General features: G+C 33.5%; 1 protein-coding gene across 7 annotated transcripts in view; it reads left to right on the forward strand.

Moving 5' to 3' along the window:
- Nucleotides 1-27,531, forward strand: part of LRRTM4 (leucine rich repeat transmembrane neuronal 4) — a 755,797-nt gene that overhangs the window by 20,003 nt on the left and 708,263 nt on the right. For 2 of the 7 annotated variants that reach the window (XM_085018833.1, XM_085018832.1), the window contains exon 3: nucleotides 12,240-14,280. The exons of 4 other annotated variants lie outside the window; for them this stretch is intronic. In XM_085018833.1, coding sequence (XP_084874959.1) covers nucleotides 12,240-12,245 — 6 coding nt within the window. In that variant the 3' untranslated portion in view covers nucleotides 12,246-14,280. Of the gene's footprint in view, nucleotides 1-3,096; nucleotides 3,169-12,239; nucleotides 14,281-27,531 lie in introns of those variants that run through there. One more of the 7 variants, XM_085018831.1, reaches the window with a different exon arrangement.

The raw sequence follows: 27,531 nt of genomic DNA on the forward strand, positions 1-27,531 counted from the left end.
AAATAAAGTCTACCTCTTTGTTTTTAGTTTACTAAAATGATTCTCTAGTGGTAGACAAGTGAGATGTTTGAGGATATGGAGATGAACTTTAGAATTATTATGTCAGTACCCTAATAAACTTTATTTGATACTTTTATTGGAATTGTGTTATTTTTAAGAATAATCTGGAGTGAGTTAATATATTTTTAATTCTAAATCTTTCATCTTGGGGTATGATAAATTTCTATATATGTTAATTTCTATTTGTGAGTACAGTAAAACACTAAAAAACTCTGCATATGGCAGAAAACTTATTTTATATATGTTACAATTACAGTTGATCCTTGCATGCCAGTTTGAACTGCTGGGGGCCCATTTTATATCTGAATGATTTTCAATGATGAATAATACAGTATTGCATAGTCTATGGTTGGTGGAAAGGGAGGATGCTGAAAAACTGCAAATAGGGAGAGCCAACTATAAATTATAGGTGGATAGCCCCTGTCTTATTCAAAGGTCAACTGTATTTTACTTTGTTCTTAGTATGTACATAATGAATTTTCTTTTTTCAATATTTTCTAACTTTTCTCCTATCATCCACTAATTTGTATTTGTGCATATATGTGGGAGTGGGGTTGAATATTTTTAATGTGCGTATTACAACCAAAAATAATACTATGCTAAATATTAATTTAAATTGTGTTTTAGTATATTTTCTTTGGTTTAATAAATAGGACACTATTTATCCATTAACAAATAGGACGCTATTTATCCATTATCTCTCAACTCTTCTATCTGCTAAAATTCACATCCTTTATTTTATTGTATTAGTCAAATTTCTGAAATGATATTGACTGATTAGGAAGCTCAACAACTTCTCTTTCTCTCACTTTCACAAGAGTTCTAAAGAGGAAGAGCATTACTGTGGAAGGTTTGGGCCATAACCTGGAATGTCCAAAGTGATAGAGCAATGTTTATAGCTGATAATAAAATTCTTCTACAGGAAGAGGATGTGATAAGGTGGCCTGGCAGCAATCCTCATATGAGAGGGTATCTACTCTGGGGAAATAGACTTGGGGAAGTAGACCTAGGGAATTTGCTTTGAGCCATATCACTTTTCATCTTTAGTATCTTCTGTTAGTCTTCCTCTAGCTCTTGTAGTCTTTTGAATGGAGATACCAAGAAAGTCAAAATCAGCATATAAATTTGGGCCAAAATATTAGGAAGCTTCTCTTTAAATTTGCCTATGGGTTGCATTTAATGAAGCCTGGGCAAACTCAGTTGTCTTCAGGGACAAGAGGATTCTATGAAGCAATGCATATAAATGGAATAGGAGTTAGAGGAACTAGAGAAACCTACAGAAACGTGGGCAAACTATCCAGCCTATGTCAACTATTTTCTTATATAAATAATGAGACACAATTAACATCTGGACAGGCTCAGGTAAGTATGTAGAGAACTAGAACCAGGAAAAGTTTACTCAGGGACTTGTAAATGTTGAGGCAGCTCTACTTCCCATGGATATTTTTATTAAAAAAAAAAAAAAATCCTAAAGTAAGAAGTCATCGAGTACTGGGTTTTCAACCTCTGCACTGTTGACACTGGGGTCAGATATTTGGTGCAGGGGGAGATGGGGATCTGATCTGAACATTGTAGGCAACATGCCTAGCATTATCCATTATAAAGCAGAAACAGCATCCACCCTCCAGCTGTGACAACTGATCATATCTCCTGATATTGCCAAATGACCCTGTGGGAAAACAGAAGCAAAATCAACCATGGTTGAGAACCACTGATGTAATACATAGAACTTGGTCTTGAAGACATAGGTATATATTTCTATAGCCAAGGAAGTTTCACTAGTGTCCTCAAACTTCAAAATCTTAATGTCACATTTAAGGAGCAAGGAGTAGTATAAACAGGGATGGGTAACTCTAGAGTAAACTCAGGCTCACTTCAAAATTGAGAGATTTTCTATGCCGAGATTTTAACACAGATTTGTGGTTTCCAAGTGGGGAGGGGAGGGTGTGGGATGCACTGGGAGTCCAGGGTTAATGGATACAAACTATTGCATTTGGAGTGGATAAGCAAGGAGATCCTTTTGTATAGCACAGGGAACCATATCTAGTCATTTGTGATGGAACATGATGGAGGATAATGTGACAAAAAGAATGTGTATAGAAAAGTGGTGTCAGGATTTCACTGATGACAGGAATATGTTTGCTTTGCTTTATTGTGACTCAGTGGAGGTTAAAGGACTAACAGATAAAGCTCTGCAGATAAAATAGTAACAGTCCTGTTCCAGGAAAGAATTAAAAAAGAAGAAATGAATGACTTTGTTGCCAGTGTAATAATACAGCAGACCTAGAAAATTTTGTGTGAGAGGCAATGTTGGAAGAAGTAAGTACATGATAGTTAAAATATACCTTCCTACAAAGTTACAAAGTAATTGGGTTTGGAAAACACAAATAGAACCAATCAGGTATAATGATATTTAATGCATACATATCAGTTAGGCATCAGTGAATTTAAGACTATGATTTTATTTGATTGACTATAGTATACATGGGAAATGGAAAAATCATAATGAGAATTTCTACACTCAGTTCAAAGTTAGAAGACCTGCAAAGCAAGAATCAAGGGATAAACTCAAAAGCAAATAAAAGGTTTTGAACATATCAAATAAAAATGAGCAGGAGAAACTAGCCTCAGGAAAAACTTGGGGACTGACGGAGACATTTCTGCAATTTTCTACAATCTCTAAGAAGATAGTTTTTCAGAAGGCTTGCTCTATTAGAGGAAGCAATTTTCACGGATGGTAGAATTTCCCCCTATTATATGGGAGAGATATGGTTAAACTCCTGATGAAAGATTTCTTCCAATTGAGTTTGAGGCTCCCAAGTAATGAAATCTGAACAAATGCCACATCCTGACTGGTACCATGGAGAGGCTGAAATTAAAAAGAAAATGATGTTTTTTCTTGTCCCTTTAGAGTCAGAAAGACCTAGGCTCTAACACTAGCCCTGCCATGTTTATCTCTGGATTCATGGGCAGATTATGAAGCCTATCAACTTGTTTTCTTATCTATAAAATAATCATATGATTTGTACCTTATAGGGTCATTTGAAGATGTTATACAGTAAAGGGCATTACATGGCCTCTGGAACACAGTGAGTGTTCTTAACAAATGGTAACTATTGTGATATTATCATGCATGTGATATTATCATGCCTCTCTCTTTATGTAGATGTAACTAATTTTTGGTTATCTGTTACTGTTATCAACAATTTAAGCATATTACAGAATATGTGGGGCCAGTTTGGGGTATGCCATTATATAAGATTAAAAAGATTGTAATTATTATTTCTTTATATACATATATAAAATTCCATATAAATCCATATATGTATGTATACAAAGAGAGAGAGAGAGAATGTGTGTGTGTGGGGGGTGTGTGTGTGTGTGTGTGTAGTTATAGGTCTGAATTTAAAATATTTGTCTTCTTGAGGCTATAGAAAATTGTGACTTAGGGGATATGTGGGACAAGATCCTGGCTATAGGCTCTGAAAAACTTTCAAAACTGTAGCCAGGGAGTTCCTCGTGGCTCAATGGATTAATGGGAATTTTTTAGTATAAATGCCGTTACTGGAAAATAAGAAAGGTCTCATATCAATGATCTTGGCTTCTACTTTAATAAACTAGAAGAAAAGAGTAAATCAAACCCGAAGTAAGCATACACTATTGAAATCAATCAAAAGATAATAATGGTAATTAATGAGACTAAAATCTTATTCTTTGAGAAAAGCAATACAGTTGACTAAAGTCTAGTTGTGGTGATCTGCAGAGAAAATAACAAAAACACATATAACAGTATCAGGGGTTCCCATCATTGTGCAGGGGAAACAAATCTGACTGGGAACCATGAGGCTGCGGGTTTGATCCCTGGCTCCCCTCAATGTGTTAAGGATCTAGCTTTGCCATGAGCTGTGGTGTTGGTCGCAGACACAGCTTGGATCTGGCATTGCTGTGGCTCTGGCATAGGCCAGCAGCTGTATCTCAGATTAGATCCTTAGCCTGGGAACCTGCATGTGCCATGGATATAAAAAAAAATTGACAAATATCAGTATCAAGATTGAGATAGGTGGGATCACACCAGCAATTTTTAAGATATTAAAAGCAAAGTAGGGAATATTATAAATGACTTTTTGAAAATTAATTTGCTAACTTAGACATAACTAACAAATTCCTTGAAAGACACTGATACAAAATTTACTCAGTAAGATAATCTGAATATCTCTATGTCTGTTAACAAAATGAAATGTGTACTTAAAAACCTTCCCACAAATGAAACATCAGGTGTAGGTGGCATCACTGATAAATTCTACCATATACTGAAGGAAGAATTAATATAAACTGAAGAGGATTGAAGACAAAATTAAAGAAAAGGAAAGGCATCCCAACTCATTCAGTAAGGCCATCCCTGCATTGACACCAGAAGCACACAAACAAATTACAATAAAAGAAAACTACAGGCAAACACACCATATACATATACAAAAGCTATATACATACTTGAGTATATTATACCCCAAAATTTATAATCATGACCAAGTGGGACTTATCCCAGGAATACATGGTTGGTATAGCATCAAATGTAAATCTACATAATTAATTATATGATATAATTAACATGTGATTTTCCTTGTACGTATGGATAAAGCATTGACAATATATAACATGAATTTCTAGTTAAAACCTAGCAAAACAAGAATAGATGGGAATTTCCTCAACCAAATCAAGGACTTTCATAAAATATTGATTGCTAATATTATACATAATAGTGACAAATGAATGTTTTCACCATAACATCAGGGACAAGGCAAAGGTGTCTTTTCCTACCTTCTATGCAACAAAAAGTGAAAGTTCTAGCCAGTGCCATAAGGCAGGATAAGAAATTAAAGATATCCAGATTGGAGATAAGGATATAAAACTGTTTTTATTCGCAGATGTCATGACGTTTTAAGTAGAAAATCCAATGGAATCTATGAAACAACAAAATAAATATACAAATCTTCAAAATAAGTGAATTTATCCAGGCTACAGTGAGCCACATAAGAAGCCCATTGTATTTCTATATTAATAATAAACAACCATTTAAATAAAAATAATATTTATGATGATGTCAAAATATGAATTACTTAGAAATAAGTCTAACAAAAATGGCCAAGACTTGATCTGTATTTTGAAAACTACAAAATACTGCTTACAGAAATTAAAGAATACATTAATAGGAGTTCCACTGTTGTGCAATGGGATTGGCATCATCTCTGCAGCACTGGGAAGCAGGTTGAATCCCCCAGCTTGGCACAGTGGGTTAAGGATGTAGTATGTGGCGTAGATTGCGATTGCAGCTTAGCTATGACCCCTGGCCTGGGAACTCCACATGCCACGGGGCAGCCAAAAAGAAAAAAAAAAAAAAAGAATACATAAAAGAATATTTAAATAATCAGTGAGGCACATCTTCATGTATCAGAAGACTCTCTCAGTATTACTACAATGTCAATTTACCCTAGATTGACCTATAGATTCAACACAATCTCAAAAACATCCCAACTTTTTGTGTCTGTAGAAAATGCCACATCGGCACTGAAATACTAAATTTCATACTGAAACACAAAGGACCTGGAATAATCAAATCACATTTGTAAAGGAAGAGCAAGTTGGAGGACAAATTACCTTAAGAAACAAGACTTAAGAAACATTAGTATTCAATATAGTGAGGAATTGACACAAAGTTAGACAAATAGGCAGTGAAACAGAACAAGGTCCAAAAATAAATCCATACCCACATAGACAATAGAACTTGATAAAAATGCAAAGATAGTACAAGGAAGAAATCATAGTCTTTTCAAAAAATGATGCTTTTTTGTTTTTTTAATTTTTAAACGGTTTTTAACTTTTCCATTATAGTTGGTTTACAGTGTTCTGTCAATTTTCTACTGTACAGCAAAGTCACCCAATCACACATTTTATATATATATACATATATATACACATTCTTTTTGTCACATTATCCTCCATCACAAGCGATTAGACATAATTTTCAGTGCTATACAGAGGGATCTCATTGCTTATCTACTACAAATGCAGTAGTTTGTATCTATTAACCCCAAGTTACCAATCCATCCTGCTCCCTCCTCTTCCCCCTTGGCAACCACAAGTCTATTCTCCCAAGTCCATGATTTTCTTTTCTGTGGAAAAGTTCATCTGTGCACAGTTCAGGAGATTTTTTCTGTACTAGTCCTCAGATTAGAGAAGCAGTAATGGGGAAAGCAGTTCTCTCTTCATCCCCTGCCTGGGGTCCTCCCTGACTATCCACAGGTCTTGGCCAATAGAAAATCTAGAAGCATCTAAATGTTGGGAAACTGTATGTCTAGGGACCACGAGCACAAGTCATTATCCATCATCCACTGAGTAAAAGAAACCACTGACAGCCATGAGAAATTTCAAGAAAGATTTGGTAATAGAGATCTAGGGAGAGATTGCCAGGCGGTAATAAATTAAAAAAAAAAAAAAAAAAAAACCAAAAAAAACACACCAAACCAAACCAAAACTAAGCAAATGAGGTTGTTAAAAGCATTTCTGTCTCAGATTTTTTAAGTTTGTTTTTCCTCTTTTAGATTCTCCACACTCATAAACAAAATGTTGGTAGCTCTTTTTAGTCCGTCATTATTGACAAGAGCAGCAGTTGCTTTTAGTGTAAATTTTTTAACATGTTAGGGAAATACTGTACTCTCAGTTTATGATTAGTTTATAGGAAAAATGTGTATTAAAGTTTATAGAGGAAACCCATATCTATAGAGATAATTTCTATTAACTTATTACTAAATTTGACTTATTTTATGAGGTTTCTTAATTTTCAACCATCACTGCTTTACTACTTAAAACTTAATTTTATCATAGAATATCAAAGTAGTAAGTGGCTGAAATAAATTACCTATAAAATATTAAGTATTAGGAATCTACATCTGTAAAAAATTAATATTTTTTTCCATTTGCCATTTTTATCACCAGAATTAAGCTAGGTTTGTTAAATGAATTGTGATGTTTTTATAATTTCTGAATTCTGCAATAGTTTAAAGTACAGAAAAATGGATACTTATTTCATTTATACTATCATTAAAATTCTTGGGGTTCTGAGTCTTTTGGGAAATATATATTTCCAAACTCATTTTCATATAACTTCACAGTCAAGGATTTATTTAAATAATCCTCATAGAATAGCTTAAGAATTTCTACTTTTTAGAAATTATATTTGCAGAGCCATATAAATAGAAATTTTTAAATTTTCAGGTAATTAAATTGACAGTCTTTCATTTTACAATTTTACAAATGATTTACTTTTCTGTGGTCTTAACACCTTTCTTAAATACTGATGTCTAATGTATGTGTCTCTTTCATCTTGATTTGGCTTTAAAGAAATTTTTGTGTATTTATCATTCTTAGAAAAATGGCTTAAAGAAACAGTTATTGAACATGCCACATTTTCTTCTGATTTTTTTATTACTGATACATTTATTTATTTGTATTTTTTTGTCTTTTCTTTTTTTTTAGGGCTGCACCCATGGCATATGGAAGTTCCCAGGCTAGGGGTCTAATTGGAGTTGTAGCCACTGGCTTACACTACAGCCACAGCAATGCCAGATCTGAGCCACATCTGCGAGCTACACTGCAGCTCACAGCAAAGCTGGATCCCAGACCTACTGCGTGAGGCCACGAATCAAATAGGCATCCTCATGGATGCTAGTTAGATTGGTTTCCGCTGAGCCAAAACAGGAATTCCTATTGATACATTATTTTTTTTTCACTAGTTTATACCTTCCCTTATTTATATTCTTTTATCATTTCTATTACTAAGTGTGAAGTTTAGTATTTAAAATTTCCTTTTCTGTTTCATAATGAACCAAATTGAGTTCATGGCATTTAAGAGTATTGTTTTGGCTTCATTCCATGAGCTGTAATGGATATGGTTCTGATGTTGATAATTTCCAAGTAGATATTAATTGCTGTTTTGTTGTCGATTTTAGGTCTAGTTTTATTAAAGAGAATATTATGTTTGTTTTTATATTGTTGATTTTTAAGACTTTTAGAAATAAATCAATTTTATTTCTTATTTTATTACATTAATTTACTTTTATTTTGTAAGACAAATTGATATTTTCCTATGTCAACCAGTGCCAAAATATTTTAAGTATTATGGGCCCTGGGTATGAAAATGTATGATTTCTTTCTATGACATAACTATAAATGCATAAACCATCTTTATAATTGTATAATTTCTTGTGTATTTATTGATACCTCAAAACTGAAGACTATATACAAATTTCATGAAGTTTTCCACACATAATTTTATATTGGATATTTAAACATTGATTATTTTATTTTTTGTGTGAATAGGTTTGTGTTTATGCATTGTTATTCCACATTAATTCAAACTTAAAAGTTTCAAGAATTTTTATATCTCTTGAGAATAGCACAATTAGAAATATACAGCAATGGTTTTTGTCCAGAAAAATTATTTTCCCTAAGTTCTATAAAAGTTTGGATTAATTTTATGATCTTAAATTTTTAAAACTTTTGTAATGTACTTTTCTATATGTTAACATATAATTTCTATATTATTTAAATGTGACTTTGTTTCAACTTAAGGGACAACTGTTATAAAATCATTTTATAAATAATTTAGTTAATTTTTTCAAAGTCCAATTAGAATTATTCTTATATGTAATTTATACATTCTTCATATTTTATATGATTGCATAATTTTTATAGACTTTCATCTTCATTACTGTTTCAAAACATATATACCCTGCTTTATAATTCAAATAGGCATCTTCATTTTTTTTCATTCTTTATATTTTTGACTCCACTACTTATCTGAGAAATTAGAAATATATAAAATCTTATCCCTATTATCTGAGACAAGGAAGTTAGCATTCTTTTACCCTCCTCTTCAACAATATATCCTTGTTGTTATTTTAGATCTAATTGTATTAAGTAATCATACAATTTATCTATCACTTTAAATATTTAATATTTTATTTATTTATTTTTGTAGATCTAACAATAGTATTTTATTTTTTTAGACTTCTCTCTATTTTATCCAATAGTATCATTACATCACAGCATTTAAAGTTGCTCATTCTGCTAGGCAATGTGGAATTTTGTTGTAATCATACTTGTATTTATATAGAATGTGCTAAGCTGTAGGCACGTTATTGTTTGAGATGTATAAGCCATTTCAACCTGTATATGAGGATTTTTTTCATCTCAAGGACATTGGTAATTTCCATCCAATTATTTATCTGCTTTACTTCCTATACCTCTTTTTCACTTCTCTTTTTATTCATACATCTTCTCATTCACTGTTCTCTTTATCTAATTTTTAATCTCTCAGTAGTTCCTAGCTTTTTATTCCCTTTCAGAGCATTATTTTAAAATATATCATCTCTGTAACTTTAACTTTCAGCAAACTATTTTGTTCTTCATGTCCTTTAATGTAGAGTGTTTCTCTGAAATTTGGTCTTTTTAAGAATTTCTTAAATTTATTTTGTCTCTCTCTCATTATCTCTTTTATTTTCTTTTGTTTTTTATACCAACTTCCTCTCTAGTTTTGATATTCTATCTTTGATAAATGTCAGATGTCACTTTAACTTATTAAAGAAAAGCAATCATTTTGTGAACTGTTGCTCTTCTCCTTTTCAAAGTTTTTAATGAGACTGATTTTTCTTTCCTTACCTTTGTTCTGTTATATTTGGTTACCAGTCACATACACTGTTCTTCGTGAAAGAAAAATTGGATCAGACACACTGTCGTAAAGACACAGGAGGGTAGGGCTCACTATAGTCCCCAGTAGTGAGGTTGTGAAAATTATTTCTCAGGTCTGCAACTCTAGACATCAATTTGAGATGCTTAAATGCTTAATTCCAAATTCTTGCATGTTTTTACCCACTTTTTACTCTAATGAGGTTCTATTTTTCTCTAGCTAGGCTGTGTATATATGCACTTTTAAATTGGAGTATAGCTGATTTACAATATCATAATTAGTTTCAGGTATAAAACCTAGTGATTCAATATTTTTATAAATTATACTGTGTTTAAAGTTATCATAAAATATTGATTATATGCCTGTGCTGTACAATATATTCTTGCAGCATATTTATTCTATACATAGTAGTTGATATCTCTTAATCACCTATCCATATCTTACCACTCCCCAAAAAACCACTAGTTTGTTCTTTATATTTTGAGTCTATTTCGGTTTTGGTGTATTCATTTGTTTGTTTTATTGTTTGTATTCCACATAAAGTGATAACATACAGTATATCGCTTTGTCTGACTTATTTCACTAAGCATAATACGCCCATCCATATTGTTGCAAATGGCAACATTTCATTCTTTTTATGGCTGAATAGTATTCCATTGTATAGGTATGCACTTAAGTTGATTCCATATTTTGGCTATTGTAAACAAAGTGTCTGTGAACATTGAGGTGCATGTATCTTTTTGCATTAGTATTTTCCTTTTCTTTGAATATACAGTCAGGGGTAGAATTGCTACATCATATGGTAATTATATTGTTAGATTTTGAAGAACTTCCATACTTCCATAGTGGCTGCACCAATCTACATTCCCACCAGAAGTGTTCCCTTTTCTCCACATCCTTCCCAACATTTGTTACTTGTGGTCTTTTTGACAATAGCCGCTCTGACAGGTGTGAGGTGATATATCATTATGAACCTGATTTGTGTTTCTCTGATGATTAACATGTGGAATATCTTTTCATGTACCTGCTGGTCATCTGTATGTCTTTGGAAAAATGCCTCTCTAGGTCTTCTGTTTTTTAATCAAGTTATTTGTTTTTGATATTTCATTGTATGTTCTAATTATATATTCTGGGCCTTAATTCTTTATGTGGGTATTTCCTCCCATTCAGTGGGTTGTCTTTTTGGTTTTCTGATTGTTTCCTTTGTTATGTCAAGGAAACATATTCATTTATTCTTACTTTTGTTTCCTTTGTCTTAGGAGAGAGATCCAAAAAAAGTATTGCTACAATTTATGTGAAAGACTATTTTCCATATGTTTTCCTCTAGGAGTCTTAAGGCTTTTGGCCTTACAATTAGGTCTTCAGCCCATTTTAAGTTTATTTTTCTCTATGATGTGAGAAGATATTCTAATTTCATTCTCTTGCATGTAGTTATCCTGTTTTCCCAGCACCATTTATTGAAAAAACTGTCTTTTCTCCATTGAATATTCTTGCTTCCTTTGTCATAGATTAATTGACCATAAATACTTTGGCTTATTTCTGGGTTCTCTCTTCTGTTCCATTTATCTATGTGTCTGTTTTTGAGCCATTGCAATATTATTCTGATGACTGTAGTTTTGTATTACAGTCTGAAGTCAAGGAGTGTGATACTTTCAGCATTTTTCTTTTTTCTTAAGATTGTTTTGGATATTCGAGGTCTTTTGTGTTTCAGTTTATATATTTTAGGATTATTTTTCCTTATTCACTGAAAAATGGGTATTGTTATAGACATTGCATTAAATCTGAATATTGCCTTGTGTAGTATTGACTTTTTAACAATATTAAATCTTCCAATCAATGAACACTAGATACAGATTTAATTTCTTTGTGTTGTCTCTAATTTCCTTCATCAATATTTTTATAGTTTTCAGAGTATGGATCATTCACACCCTTGGTTGTTTATTCCTAGATATTTTATTCTTTTGGGGCTGCACCTGCAGCATATGGAAATTCCCATGCTAGGGGCAAAGAGGAGCTCCAGCTACTAGCCTATGCCACAGACACAGCAATACAGGATCCGAGCTGTGTCTGTGACCTACACTACAACTCATGGCAATGCCAGATCCCTGACTCACTGAGCAAGGCCAGGGATTGAATCCGTATCCTCATGGATATTAGTCAGATTTGTTTCCTCTGTGCCACAATGGGAACTCCTTGATGTGATTTTTTAAAAGAATTTTTCTATCTTTGTGACAGTTCATTATTGGTGTAAATAAAAGCAACAGATTTTTGTATATTAATCTTATATCTTTCTATTTTACTGAATTAATTTATTAGTTCTCATAGATTTTTGGTGGTGACTTTAGGATTTTCTTAATACAGTATCAAGTCTTCTAAAAATAGTGACATTTTTACTTCTTCCCTTCCAATTTGGATTACTTTCATTTTTTTTCAGGTCTGATCCCTCCAGCTAGGACTTCCAATACCAAGCTGTAGAAGTGGAAAGAGTGGGCACCTTTGTCTTGTTTCTGATTTTAGAGGAAATGTTTTCAGCTTTTCCTAGTAGTGTGATATAGGTTATGACTTTGTCATGAATGTCCTCTTATTATATTGATATATGTTCCCTGTACTCATTTTGATTAGGATTTTTATAATAGGTGGATGGTGAATTTTATAATATGCTTTTTTTTTTTTTTCTTTAAGGGCCACAACCACTGCATACGGAAGTTCCCAGACTAGGGGTCAAATCAGAGCTCTAGCTGCCAGCCTATGATGCAGCCACAGCAATGTAGGATCCGAGACATGTCTGTTTCTACACCATAGCTCATGGCCATGCCAGATCCTTAGCCTACTGAGCAAGGCCAGGGATCGAACCTGTGTCCTCATGGATACTAGCCAGGTTTGTTAACCCCTGAGCCACGATGGGAACTCCCTAATGTGCTTTTTCTACATCTCCTGAGATGATCATGTAATCTTTATCCTTCCTTTTGTTAAAGTAATATATTGCATTAATTGGTTTGTGGATATTGAATCATCTTTATATCACTGGAATAAGTCCTAATGATATTCCACATATTTGATCATAATATGTGATTCCTTTTTATATATTGTTAAATTCAGTTTGCTTGTATTTTACTGAGGAATTTTATATCTGTATTCATCAGAGATATTGACCTGTAATTTTATTTTCTGCAGTGTTTTTGTTTGCTATTTGTATCAAGGTAAGAGTGGCCTTATAGAATAAATTTGGGAGTGTTTCTTTAATTTTTTGGAATAATTTTAAAAGAATAGATATTAGTTCTTTGTGTGTTTAGTAAAACTCCGCTGTGATACTGTCTGGTCCTGGATTGTGTTTTCTGGATGTTTATTTTTATTGCAAATTCAATTTCTCTGCTAGTGATCAGTCTGTTCACATTTTCTATTTCTTCCTAATTCAGTCTTGGAAGGTTGGATGTTTCTAGAAATTTTTCCTTTTTCTGTAGGTTTTCCAATTTGTTGGCATGTAACTGTCATAGTGTTCTCTTATGATTTTTTTTGTATTTCTGATATCAAATATTATTTCTCCTCTTTCACTTTTTATTTTGTTTATTTGTGCCTCCTCTCTCTTTTTTCTTGATGATCCTGTCTAAAGGTATGTCAATTTTGTTTATCTTTTGGAAAAAAAATAGTTCTTGGTTTTATTAATCTATTCTATTGTTATTTTTGTCTCTATTTCCTCTCCTATATTTATTTTTCCCTTTCTTCCTTCTGCTGACTCTGGGCTTTGTTCTTTTTTTTTCTGATTCTTTTAGATGATAGATTACGTTGCTTACGTGAGATTTTTCTTGTTTCCCGGGTAGGCCTGTATCACTATAAACTTCCTCTTTGAACTTATTTTGTTGCATCCCATAGACTTTGGAAAGGTAAGGTTTTATTTTCATTTGTCTCAGATATTTTATGATTTTCTCTTTGATTTCTTAATGACCCATTGGATTTTAGTGGCATGGTGTATGATCCACAATTGTTGTGTTTGTCCCATTTTTCTTCCAGTAATTGAATTCTAGTTTCATACTGTTGTGATTGGAAAAGATGCTTGATATAATTTCTACTTTCCTAAGTTTGTGGAAACTTGTTTTATTCCCTAGCATGTGGTCTACTATGGAGAAAGCTTCAAATGCACTTGAAACAAAAAAGTGTATTCCTGCTGTTTTGGGATGGAATGTCCTTTGGATATCTGTTAAATCCTATCAGTCTAATATGCCATTTAAGACTACTGTTTTCTTACTGATTTATAGTCTAGATGATTTTTTTATTGATGTATGTGGGTTGTTAAAACCCCCTATTACTATTGAGTTGTTGTCAATTTCTCCTTTTGTGTATCTTAATATTTGCTTTATGTATTTAGTTGCTCCTACATTAGGTGCACATAGCTTAAAAAGTGTTATATCTTCTTGTATGAACCTGTGACCATATAAGGAGGAATTCTTAATAAATAAATGCTGTGTGTTCTGACTGTTCCACTGACTATCTATTACCCTAGCTCTCTTCCTATGTCCTGAGATAAACTACAATGTTGAAATTGATAACGCATCAAAGACCTCTAAATGCCTAAGTAAAATAAAGAATTGTATCTCTCTCACTTTATATCAAAGGTAGAAATGATTAAGGTTAGGGAAAAAGATATATAAGGCTAAGTTTGGATGAAATCTAGGCTTCTCGCACTAAAGACTTAGACAAGTTTTGAGTAAAAAGAAAAATTTCTTGAAGGAAGTTAAAAGTGTTATTCCAGTGAACACATAAATGATAAGAAAGTGAAACAGGATTTTTGCTTCTATGGATAATGTAGTATGGAGAGAAGACCAAATTAGCCACAACAGTGCTTCAAGCTAAAGCCCATTCCAGAGCAATTCAGTGGAGGCTGAGAGAAGTAAGGAAGATCTAGAAGAAAAATTTTAAGCTAGCAGAGGTTGTTCATGGAGTGTAATGAATAAAACCATTTCTAAAATGTGAAAGTGCAAGGGGAAGCAGCAAGTGCTGATACAGCAACTGCAGCAAGTTATCCAGATGATCTAGTAAGATAAATAATGAAAGTGGTTACTTTAAACAACAGGTTTTCAATGTAGATGAAATGTCCTTCTATTGGAAGAAGATGCCATTTGGAATTTCATATATAGAAAGGAGAAGTTATTGTCTGACTTCAATTCAAAGGACAGGTTGACCCTTGTTAGGAACTAATGCAGCTGATAACTTTAAGTTGAAGCCAATATTCCTTATCATTCCCAAAAATCTAGAGCCCTTTAGAAATATGCTAAATTGACGCAGCCTGCACTCTGTAAATTGAACAACAAAACTTAGATGACAGCACATTTATTTACAACATAGATTATGACTATTTTAAGCCTACCATTGAGACTCCTTCTCAGAAAAAAAAAGATTTTTCTCAAAATATGACTGCTCATTGACAATAACCTGGTTACTTGAGACCTCTAATAAAGGTGTGCAGTGAGATTAATGTTGTTTTTAAGCCTGCTAACATAACATCCATTCTGTAGCCCATAGATCAAGGAATAATTTTGACAATCAACACTTACTATGTAAATAATATTACATACCTTGAAACTATAGCTGCCTTAGATAACGATTCTTCTGATGAATCTGTGCATTGTCAATTGAAAAGCTTTTGGAAAGGATTCACCATTCTAGATGTCATGGACACCATTGATGATTCATGGCATGGGTAAAGGTCAAAATACCAAGATTAACAGGAGTTTGAAGGCAGTTAACTCTAACACTCATGAATGATTTTGAGGGGTTCAAAACTTCAGTGGAGGATGTATCTACAGATGTTGTGGAAATAGCAAGAGAACTAGAATTAGAAGTGAAACCTTTAAATGTGACTTAATTTATGCAATCTTGTAATAAAACATGAATGGAGAAAGGGTTATTTCTTATGGATGGGCAAAGAAAGTGGTTTCTTGACGTAGAAACTCCTCTTGTTAAAATGTTTTAAGGATTGGCTAAATGATAAGTAAGAATTTAGAATGTGACAAACTTAGCTGATAAAACAGTTTGAGGGAATTGACAGGGTTTGAAGGAAAGAACTTTCATTTTGAAAAGAAATGTTCTACTATGGGTTAAAATTCTATCAAACAACATTGCATGCTCTAGAGACATTGTTAGTGAAAGGAAGAGTCAATGGAAGCAGCAAATTTCATTGTCTTATATTAAGAAATTGCCACAGCTGCCCAATCTTCAGTGACCAACAATCTGATCAGTCAGCAGCCGTCGACATCAGGGGAAGATTCTCCACCAGCAAAAAGATGAAGACTTGCTGAAGGCTCAGATGATGATTGGCAATTTTTTTTAGCAAGAAAGTTTCTTTTAAATTATATATATTTTTCAGACATAGTACTATTACACAGTGAATAGGCTGCAGTATAATATAAACATGGCCTTTATATGCACTGGGAATCCAAAGAATTTGTGTAACTCACTTTATTGCCATATACACTTTATTACAGTGGTCTGGAACTAAGCTCACAATATCTCAGAGGTATGCTTGTACTTTGAGGCAAGATAGAATAGGAGTTTTTCACGAATTGCTATTCAAGTTATTGTAATGACAAAAACATGCTTTTCTTGTGAGGATTTTATTCTGCTGAAGGCACCTCTACTCTTCTTATTACTAAATGTACCCTTATATTAGAGGAATATGAATCCCTGTAGAGTTATTGTATTTTTCTCATCTTATTATTATTAACATTGAAGTTTAATTTTATTCCAAATTTTTGAAAAATATACTTTTTTTAACATGTATCATCAGTGTTTCCTGACATATTTATAAGATTTTTTTTCAGTTTTTTGCTTTATGATTTTTCAAATAGACTCAGTCTTCAAATAATTCTTTAAATGACAAACAAGTATAAGTGGTATATGTTCTGGATCTTTCTGTATATGAATTTTTCTGTTTTCTCTATACTTATAATCTAGCAAGGCTGAGCCTAAAGGTACTTTTAGACACATACTGCTCCACTTCCAATGTTTAATGTTAAAGATAAGTGATATGTTTAGAATCATAAATGAAAGTGGGCGACCAGTTTTCTTTGTTGGGCAGTTCCTGGGTCTTTGAAACAATAGTGGACAATAAGGGAAGCATTAACTTTTGTCTTTCCAGGGATCACTATTTCATGATACTATACACACATACTCCATGTAGGAGAGTCTCAGTCAGGATCTATTTATTTAATTGTTGAAATTTTCATTCCATGTAAAATAATAGCTGTCTTCTTAGTTTTCAATTCTATTTTAATATTCATTTTTCATCTGTATATGATGCTATTTGAGTTAAGAAACAGAGGAGTGCAGCGAGAGTATGCTGGGCCCGTAATGATGAGTTACGAGAATATATATATGAGAGCCTGCTGCTTACATGCCATTTTATTTTTACGAAAAATTGTGTTTATGATTTTGTTATTAGTTTTCTTAAATTGAGTAGGCTTAACCTACATGATTTAATATAAATTGATTAAATATATCCACTATAATAGATACATTTTTAATATAATATCTTTATACAGCAGTTGAATAATTATAAGCACATTTTACAAAATATGAATACATCTAACCCTCAGGATAGCATGTTCTCTAGCAAAGGGCTTGTTACCTCCATTATTCCATTATACAAACTTATACTTCCTATCACACTGTAAATCTTTTTTATTTTTTATTATTTTATTTTATTTTATTTTATTTTTTTATTTTATTTTATTTTATTTTATTTGTCTTTTTAGGGCCATACCCACAGCATATGGAGGTTCCCAGGCTAGGTGTCTAATTGGAGCTGTAGCCGCTGGCCTACGCCGCAGCCATAGCAACACCAGGTCTGAGCCACGTCTGTGACCTACACCACAGCTCATGGCAATCCCAGATCCTTAACCCACTGAGTGAGGCCAGGGATCAAACCTGCAACCTCATGGTTCATAGTCGGATTCATTTCCGCTGAGCCACAATGGGAACTCCATAAATCTTTTTTAAATATCACACAGATAATACTAAGGAAAATAAAGGATGAAAAGAGTTTATAAAAGTCATTAGAAGTTAGAAATGTAGTATAGGTTTTGCCATCTTGGTCCATCCACTACAACTCTGGCATACTGTAAGAGGTAATTATTGTTTTTTGTTTGTTTTGGGGTTTTTTTATGTGTGCGTGAAAGAGACTAAATTGTTTAGGCATGTTCCAAGACCAACTATGATAATCATTCCTCAGGAACTGTGGTCCATGATTTTAAAATAAGTAAATTCTTAAAGATGCATGCTGTTCTAAAGGTTGAATGTTTTCTATAGTAGGATTGTTTAAAAATAGTTTATTTTGTGAACAAGCTACTCTTGGTTGTTTGCCTTGTTGATTTGTGCAATCATATATCAGAATCTCTGTTACAAATGGTTGTTTAAATATTTTGAATATCCATCTCTTGTTCTCCACATCACAGTGAAAGCAGACATCTAAGAAAGACAGATGCATTGTAGATAAATTACAGCACTGTGTAAATGAAAACCCAAAGGACCCCCTGTGTATATAACTCATGTGTTATCTGCAAAGGGTAATATTTGCACAGGTTCAGACAGATTGTAGTCTTCTGGACTAGAGGCAATCTAAAGAGATCAGAAGTAAACATCACGGAATAGTATTGAAAAATTAAGATATATAGAGCCCATTTGATCATTTGTTGTATGTATTGTGAATACATATACCTATTAGATAGAATAGTAGATTTGGGGTAGTGTTTTGTGACATTTTTATGAAGTCACTTATAGATATGGATTATTAAAGCCCTTTGACCCAGAGAAGTGTCTTGTGTAAGACTCATTCTGGTACCAGGTTCAAACATTCTGGTACCAAAGTTCAAACACTATAAATGAGTGCATAAGAAGAGAGAAAGTAAGTCAGTTTATTAAATCCTGTAGTTGATTAGATCATAGTATTGGAAATTAATTCATATTTGTACTCATACAAAGGAACATCTTGTTATTTTGCTTGATAGATCTGAAAATATGTCACTTTAAGATTCCATTAAATTTTCAACATGTTGTTCTTTCTAGTTTTAAAATTTTCATTCTTTAACTGGTATTTACAAAGTCCTTCAATATGCTGTAAGTTATTTGTTAGAATAGATATATTTAGCTATTGGAGTTCCCACTGTGGCTCAGCAGTAACAAACCCTACTAATATCCATGAGAACTGGGTGCATCCCTGGCTCTGCTCGGTGGGTTAAGGATCCCGTGTTGGTATGAGCTGTGGTGTAAATCACAGACATAGCTCAGGCCATCATTGCTGTGGCTGTGACTTAGGTTGGCAGCTGCAGCTCCAATATTACCCCTAGCCTGGGAACTTCCACATTCTGCCGGTGCGGCCATAAAAAAAAGATGAAAAAAAGAGAAAGAAGAAAGGAAGAGGGAGGGAGGGACAGAGGAAGGAAGGAAGAAGGAAAATAAATATTTATTTAGCTATTTAATTTGCATTCTCATTGCATGCTGTTATTTCTGATAGTCTTTTTCCATTCAAAAGAGAGCTGAAAGTCCTAATATAGATCTGTCATTTTTAGATGTTTATCATGAGAATTAGAAATGGACATTATCACTCTTATGAAATTCCAAATATCATATCTCTTTGGTATTATTTATTTCTTCATCTCAGTGAACTGATTTAAAAGTATACATGGGCCAGAGATCAATCACGCCATATATGTTAGCTTTAAAAAATGGTATTTTAACTTGCTTAATAATATCACTTTTTTCATAAGAAATATGCAATTACATACAATTGGAGTGGGAGTGGATCCATCATCATAATCCATATCCATGTATTTTTTTAAGGTTATCATAAAATAATGTTTTACACAAATATCTCCTTGCCAGAGTGATTAAGGAAAATATTTTATTATTTTTTTTTCTGAGATAGGCAACATTCCCTTCCTCTTATCTCTCTCTTTCTCTGAGTAGGAAGAAGAGAAAAGGACACCATATTCATATTTTTATTTGTTTCCAAAATCCATTAATCCCTATATTTCTAGCTTCCTTGAGAATAACCAAAATTTCTCTTTATTTCTGATGAAACTAATCTATTGAATTGGAAGGAAATGTATATTCTGATCAGTGTGAAGTAATAGTCAATTAAAATGGTCTTTCGGACTCAATCGTAGAAGTGTAGCTGTGTAACAATCTCTGAATATTTATTGTGTTTGTATAAGGTATGGTATAATTATTAAATTTATTTATTTTTAAATTTTTCTTCTTTCGTTTTTATAATTTTCTGTCTTTTATTTTGTTTTATTTTTTTAAATTTCTTGTTTTCTTTATGGAACTCATTCTTCAAATTAAAAGTTCTTATTTATTTATTTATTTATTTGTCCATACCCATGGCATACAGAAATCCCTGGCCAGGGATTGAACCCACACCACAGCAGTGATCCAAATCACAGCAGTGACAGTGCTGGATATTTAATCTGCTGTGCAACCAGGGAACTCCATAAGTCTAATTTTTTTGGTATCATTACCTTTCCATTTTTTTTTTTTAATATGGCTGCACCTGTGGCATATGGAAGTTCCTGGCCCAGGGACTGAATCCGAGCCACAGATGTGGCCTCCTCTGCAGGTGCAGCAATGCCAGATCCTTTAACCCACTGTGCTGGGCCAGGGATCAAACCCACTCCTCCACAGCAACCCAAGCTGCTGCACTCAGATTCTTTTCTTTTTTTTTCCTTCTCCTCTTTTATTTCTTTTTTTTTTTCCATTTTTTTTTATTACTCAAATGAATTTATCACATCTGTAGTTGTATAATGATCATAACAATCTGATTTCACAGGATTTCCATCCCACAGCCTAGGCACATAAATAAAAATTTATTTTTAAAAGGCAGCCCTTCCTTTCAGGAAGTGTATGGATGAAGCTACAAGCCTCATTTTTGTTGATTGCCTCCAGGGTTGTCATTAGAACAAATCCTATGTCACACTCCTGATTTGAAAATTTCCTTGGCTTCCTTTCTCTTCCTGATAACATCAAAATTCTTAACCTCTTTAGAATCTTTATAACCTAATTTCAAATCTTCTAACTGAATTAAATTCTGTTTAATCCCCATTACACACTTTTTTTTCTTTTGCCAGCAGGAACCCTTTGGTTCACAACTGTAAAGGAAAATACACTATTCTTGCTATGTCTTTTTTCATAGTTTTTCTCTCTATGTAGATTACACTTTACCTGATTGTATCTACTTGAAAAATCACCCTCATTTAAGAACAGTTCAAACTTTATCTTCAATTCTCTAAATGGCTTAGAGTCACACTCTTCTGCATTCTCATACCTGCACGCTTTCTGTGTCTTTCCAAATTTACATTATACGATCCACTTAAACAAAACAAAATGAAACAAAAAAACCCACAACAGCTCTTTGTTTATATACTATCTCCGTACTTGAGTTTGAGCTCCTTGGACTAAAACCTAAATTGTATTTATATTTAATATCTAAGAGTCTTGTAAAATGACACATAAAATATTCTCAAACTACACTTTAAAATAAACATGGTCTGAAGAATATATTAAATATTGCAAATAACTCAATGAACAGAAACCAGTTATGGAACTTATAATTCTACAGGAGACCCTGATTTATTGAGAATTTTTTTTTAACCTGAGTTTTCCTGGTCTTTCTTTCTGCAAAGATTCTATGCCGATATTATATCTCAGTGTTGTCTATTGATAAACATGTCATTAATTTCCACTTGTGCTTTGGGAAATTTAAGTTATGATAATTAAAACTAGTGATTGCAAGATTGCTCTTCATTAGCTATTAAAAACAATAAAGAGAAAGTGAGTTTATCAACAGAAAGGAAAAAAACCCTGATTTTTTTTTTAACTTTTTAGCATTTGTATTTGGTCAAAAAATAATTTTAAAATTAGAGGTATACTTTCTAGCATCAAAATTATTCTGTGAATATCTAAAATATGTTTCTACTTAACATACTGACAAAATAAAATTAAGAAAATTTTACTATAATTACAAGTGGCTCTGGCCCATGTTCTTGACCTTAAGAGAGTAATTCTTAATAGATAAACTGTAAATTTAATAAAGGTCCTTATCCTCTGGAACAGTCTTGAATCCATGGTGACCATTTGCAGTCTCATGTCAGTCTTGAAGATAGAGAAATCTCTTCAGATACAGACAACTAATCTAACCAAAATATATGAATGATTCATGATCTAGTACAATACAAGTCACTGCAAAGGAACAGGCCATCTAAGTGTGTGAGAGAAATTTTAAAAAAGTATATTGAAAATATCAGAAAAATCATCATTGGGCTGTAAAAAGAATTCAAGCTAACTGCCCAAATAATTTGTTGCTAACTGAAGCACTTGATTACCCATTAGCCAAAAACCCTGACTTGGTATCTCAAACACTACCTACTGCCTGCCTATGAATGACATCATTTGTTTTTTAACCTATGTGTGTCTAAACAGCCTTCAGTTACACTCAAACCAGTCAAATAAATGCAGCCCAACTGTACTTCACTGTGCTGTGCTCTAATGGTAACACGACAACATATACAATTGTTTTAGACAAACTTTCTAAGACGGACTCAGCAATAAGTTTGAAGTGTTAGGGAAAAGAAAAATCTATATAAAATAGAATCCCTGACTTATAAAAGACAATATATAAATTCAAAATATTGTTAAAATCCTGGCCATCCCAGCTATATTTAGATGGTCAACTTGCTTCATTAACTCAAATTAATGTTGCTAAAATTTATCAGGTAGATAAACTTTTTTTTTTCACACCAATAACTTCTATGAGAATTATAGCTGTCCCAGAAAGACACCTCAAGTTCCCTTTAGTTCACTCATTTAGATTTCAACTCACACTCAATGTCATTTTTGTTCTTTGGCTGCCTAGATCTTCCCACCAAAAAGGAATCTTTACTCAATCCTTCTTCCCAGGACTTTGACACCCTCTGTTCTATACTCATTTATCACCCATATAAATTAAAAAATGTCCTTATAGAGACTTCTAGATTTTCACCCAAGAAATATAATTCACTGATTATACATAAATGTTTAGATAGATGCCTAAATATTCAGATATATATGCATCATAACTTAGAATCTCATGATATTTAACCTAATAACTTGAAATTTCAGATTAGATTAAAAAATATTTTGGGAAGGAGACAAACAAATGTTATTTATTAATACCAACTTGTCTTGGAATTCCTGTTGTGGCTCAGTGGTTAACAAATCCGACTAGGAACCATGAGGTTGCGGGTTCAATCCCTGGCCTTGCTCAGTGGGTTAAGGATCTGGCATTGCCGTGAGCTGTTGTGTAGGTTGCAGAACTCGGGATTGCCGAGTTGCTGTGGCTCTGGGGTAGGCCAGCAGCTACAGCTCCGATTCAACCCCTAGCCTGGGAGCCTCCATGTGCCATGGGAGAGGCCCAAGAAATGGCAAAAAGACAAAAGAAAAAAATACTAACTTGTCTATTAAATAAAAACATTCTAATAATTAAATGAGATAATACATTTTTAAAACCTAATTTTGAAAGTGATACATACCACAGTTACTTGCATTAAATCACAGAATGAGAGCTATTTTGCCAAGTCGTTTTATGTCTAAAAATGTACCAGTCGATATATTATGTTATGATTTTAAACTTCTTTTAAATTCATCACATAATTGTTCTCTTCTCTGAATGAAGGCCTCTCTGGAATCTGTGTCAAGTTTTAATAAGGGAATGTTAACCACATGCCCTAAGGTATCTTTTAAAAAATGTCTATGTCTTTTTTGTGTTAAAAAATGCATTGTTTTATGGCAATTTATATTTTATTCTTTTTCTTTGTCTTTTCATTTACTTCATGAAGTCTCAAAAATCTCATGTAGGGTATTTGATTTACAATCGAATGCCTTGCAGGAAATCAAATGAGAACTAAAGGCTCTTCTTATTCCCTCACAGTTGGAATAAAGACTGGCCAAATCATATTGGAAAAAAGCATCAACAACTTCAAATTAGTGAGAATCATCTATGGCCATTCATAACATGCTTCACCCATCCATTATCTGCTTTTTAGTGAAGTCGCTAATTCAAACTCAGGAAAAGTTATTAGCTATCCATTGACTTGAATCAAATAATATTTCACTTGAAATTTTAGAACATTTTTTCAACATTTTCATAGAGCTGGTTAGAAATTAGATTTATGCATTAGTTTTAGGTCCTAAAAATTGAAACAGAACTTATAGTCCAGGAATGTTGAGAGAACTGGTGCACTTCATGCTTAGTGTCAGGTCCCAAAACAAGTAGAAGGAAAAAAATCAACCTCTTGTTATGTTAAACTGAAGTCAAGTGAAAGAGGTTAACTTGGAGCAGTTGCCCTCATCCTTTGGAGAAGCATAGTTTTGGGGGAAAGGGGCTTTCTGATTTACGTAAAGAATTGAGAAGGGATACCTGAGGCAAACACCACACACTTCCCCCACAAAATCTCACAATTTTCAATTAAGAAGTAAAGAATGTGGATGGAGAAACAAAAGGTGGCTTCTACTGAATGAAAAGACCACATATGGTGAAATTTCTGCCATTAATGCTGTCCCTCACATTACCTTGAACCTGGGGGAGAGCAGGCTCCACTAGCTAGAGACCACAACTCTCACTATTTTAACTTTATCAAGCTTCTCTATTTGGGTACCTAGGCAAAGACAGAGTCTACCTACTCTCATCTACTTACTTACATAATATGTAAACAGGAGAGGGAAACAAATGGATTGCCTTGCTACCACTGGGTATTGTTCATATTAAGAAGGCACGCTTGGGAACCGGTTCATGCATTTACAACTCAGCTCTGCCTTATTCTAGGCAGGTTACTTTACTTCTCGGAGCCTCAATTTTCTCTTCTGTAAAAGGGAGATAATTTTAGACCTAGTTCCCAGAGAATTTTAAAGGGAATGAAATCAGCTCATATACATTTCCGTTGAGAACAGAGCTTGTCACAGGGAATGCACTCAATAATGTTAACTAATACTCGTATTGCTTTTTCCTGAAGAATGCCAATAAGTAAGAAATGCATTAATACTCTTAATGGAAAAGTTAAAATTCTCTAGGCTGAGAGTAGATAGAGGGATGGCAAATGCTATATGTCCATATAGGTCATATCTGAAAAATCTGACATCAACACAAGGCCCCGTCAGATGTGGCAGTATGTGACGTGCTTGGTTATTCAGTGATCCTGTGCTGCATTTGGATGTAGAGTTCAATTGCGACGAAAAAGAATTAACGCAAACCTTACACAAACAGCTTTTGTAATCTATCTCTGGCTTTGTAGATCTCTCTCCCTCTGTCTCTGTCTTTCTCTCTGTTTCTGGCTCTGGCTTTTTGTCTCTCCATCTCTGTCTTTGTTGCTCTCTTTCTCACACAAACATGCAAACACACACTCCCCTAAAACAGCAAGTTTTGAGTTTCAGAGTGTTTGGGAGTGATGCTGAATGACTCATATGAGTAATTCTTTTCGTAAATTGTGCGCTTTTATGCCTGCACTTTCTTTTTACCCCCTGTTGCTGGCAGTGCTTAATTTGCCTTCTTTATTAATAGTGGCAGTATGGAGTAGGCAGAAACAGATCTATCTAGGAATTGAAATGATGCCTTAGTTGATTTGCTTCAGCCTGTTTGCCTTCATGATGGTGAATTGAACAAGTGTCCAGTGAGCAGCCAGACATTAACCTTGGGTGAGGTGGCAGTTCATTTTCCATGTGTTGTGCTCTCTTTTCTTTGCATTTGCAGTTGCTAATATATTAAAATAGAAGGAAAAGACCTTTGGGAAAATAGGACAAGAATTAGCACAAAGCATCTCTAAGGAAGAGTGAACTCTTTCTGAATTTTCTGAAAATAATCTGCTGCCAGGCAATGGTGCTGGAGATCTTTTGCAAATGTTCTGCCTCTCTCCTCTTCTGTGGTTCTTTTCACATTGTACTTTCCTCCTTAAAGTAGAAATCCCTCCAAAATCATCCCCATTAATTAGGCAGGATTTGCTGAGGTTGATAATCAATGCAGTTTAAAGGAAAGAGCAGGGGCTGAGGCAGACATCACCTCTTCCTGACTCCAAATTCCAATGTTGTCTGCACAGTCTGAGCTCTCCAGCTCTGGGGAGTTCAGTCTCTTCATTAGGATGGTGGCTGAATCACCATTATATGCCAAATTATGCTGAGGATGAGGGAAAATTGAAATCCTAGTTTGGAAAAGCTTGTGCCATATGTAAAATATTATTTGAAATGTTTGTTATGTTTCCTGGACATTTAGCCTTTTCCTATTTCTGTATCATTCGAATAACGGGTGGCTCAGAGCCTTTGTGAGACGATGAATTGTGCAGTCACTCTGAAGGGTCTTTGGATCCATGGGCATTAGAGAGAGGGGTCAGGAAACGGCATGAAGCAATGGCAGGCTTTCCCCTCTAACCCTGAGACCTGCTGTGACTTCTGATGACCTACAGGGCAGGTATGCACTATGTACTTCCTGCAGGTCACATCTCTTTCACAGTCAAAGTCACTTCCTACTACATATCTTTGTTTATAAGTCTGCAGAGATTAGTATCCTGCTAAAGTGACACTCTTCAGTAAATTCTGAGGACTTGCTTTTTGAAACCTCCAGAGGCTTAACAAAGTATCCTGCCTATTTTCTCTTTGCTTTTTGTTAGATATATTTTGTTATAAAAACATTCATTTCTGGAGTATCTCACTTCATATACATTTTTGTGATAGGTGTTAGAGAGCCCATTACAAAGTCTCTACGTTCACTTGCATATTAAAAAAAATCAGACATTGATATTCATGAAAAGGTCAACAAGGAAATAATATTGCTTAAGAGACAGTAAAGTCCTTATAGGAAAAGAAATGCTGAATTACATAAAAATCTTTCACTACAGGAGACTGATCAAGACTAGCCCTTTATTTTTTTTTTTCTTTCTAGAAAAGGTAAAAATTATAAACTCATATGTAGCAATTACAACAGAGAGCATTTTTTTTTTTCACATCAGAGTCTACTCACAGGTCTTTAAAAGTAAGTGTCTCTGAAAGGACATGAACAAATAGAAGTGCATTTTCTCTAATTGAATATCTTGGAAGTGCCAATTGTTTTCTAGGAAAAAAGTATATATATGCCAGTGTATGTGTAGAGACAAATACCTCTCAATCAATGGGCTTTTGTAGAAACTGTGAAAGTTGCTCTTAGTTCAGTAGCACTTAGTATTGAACTAAGTGCAGAAGCAAATTTTCTCTCTTAAGGAATCCTGGAAAAAATGAAATATTTAAAATACTAACTACTCATATAGGACACTATATGTTAGATACATAAAGTTTTCTAAATAACCTAAATAATTTAGGAAAGAGATTGAGGAATAAGGCATGTATTATGGTTAAAGCACTCATTTTTAAAATTTTGAAAGCTGAGCTGTCATGAATGATACATAATATTTGCATGGACGTAAAGATAAATTTGCACTTTAAAAAATAATATTTTTATCTTGTTACATTTTGAACTATTAAAGAAGAATATTTTCCATGAATAAAGTTTGAAGTCATGAGTTTCTATTGCCTCTATACAAGTTCTGGTCATTTTTGTATATATGTGAGATTGAAAAGAAAATAGAGGCATAGATAAAATTTGGGGAGCAGCAAGTAATAGCAGAGGGATGATAATTTTTTTTTCAGAAATTCATTGTTTTTGTCACATAGGTACCATCTAT

Source organism: Sus scrofa, chromosome 3 (genome assembly GCF_054392235.1).
Source record: "Sus scrofa isolate SSC_HxYL_T2T_F1_AM1 chromosome 3, Sscrofa_HxYL_maternal_Yorkshire_Landrace_v2.0, whole genome shotgun sequence".
In the NCBI taxonomy this organism is placed as follows: domain Eukaryota; kingdom Metazoa; phylum Chordata; class Mammalia; order Artiodactyla; family Suidae; genus Sus; species Sus scrofa.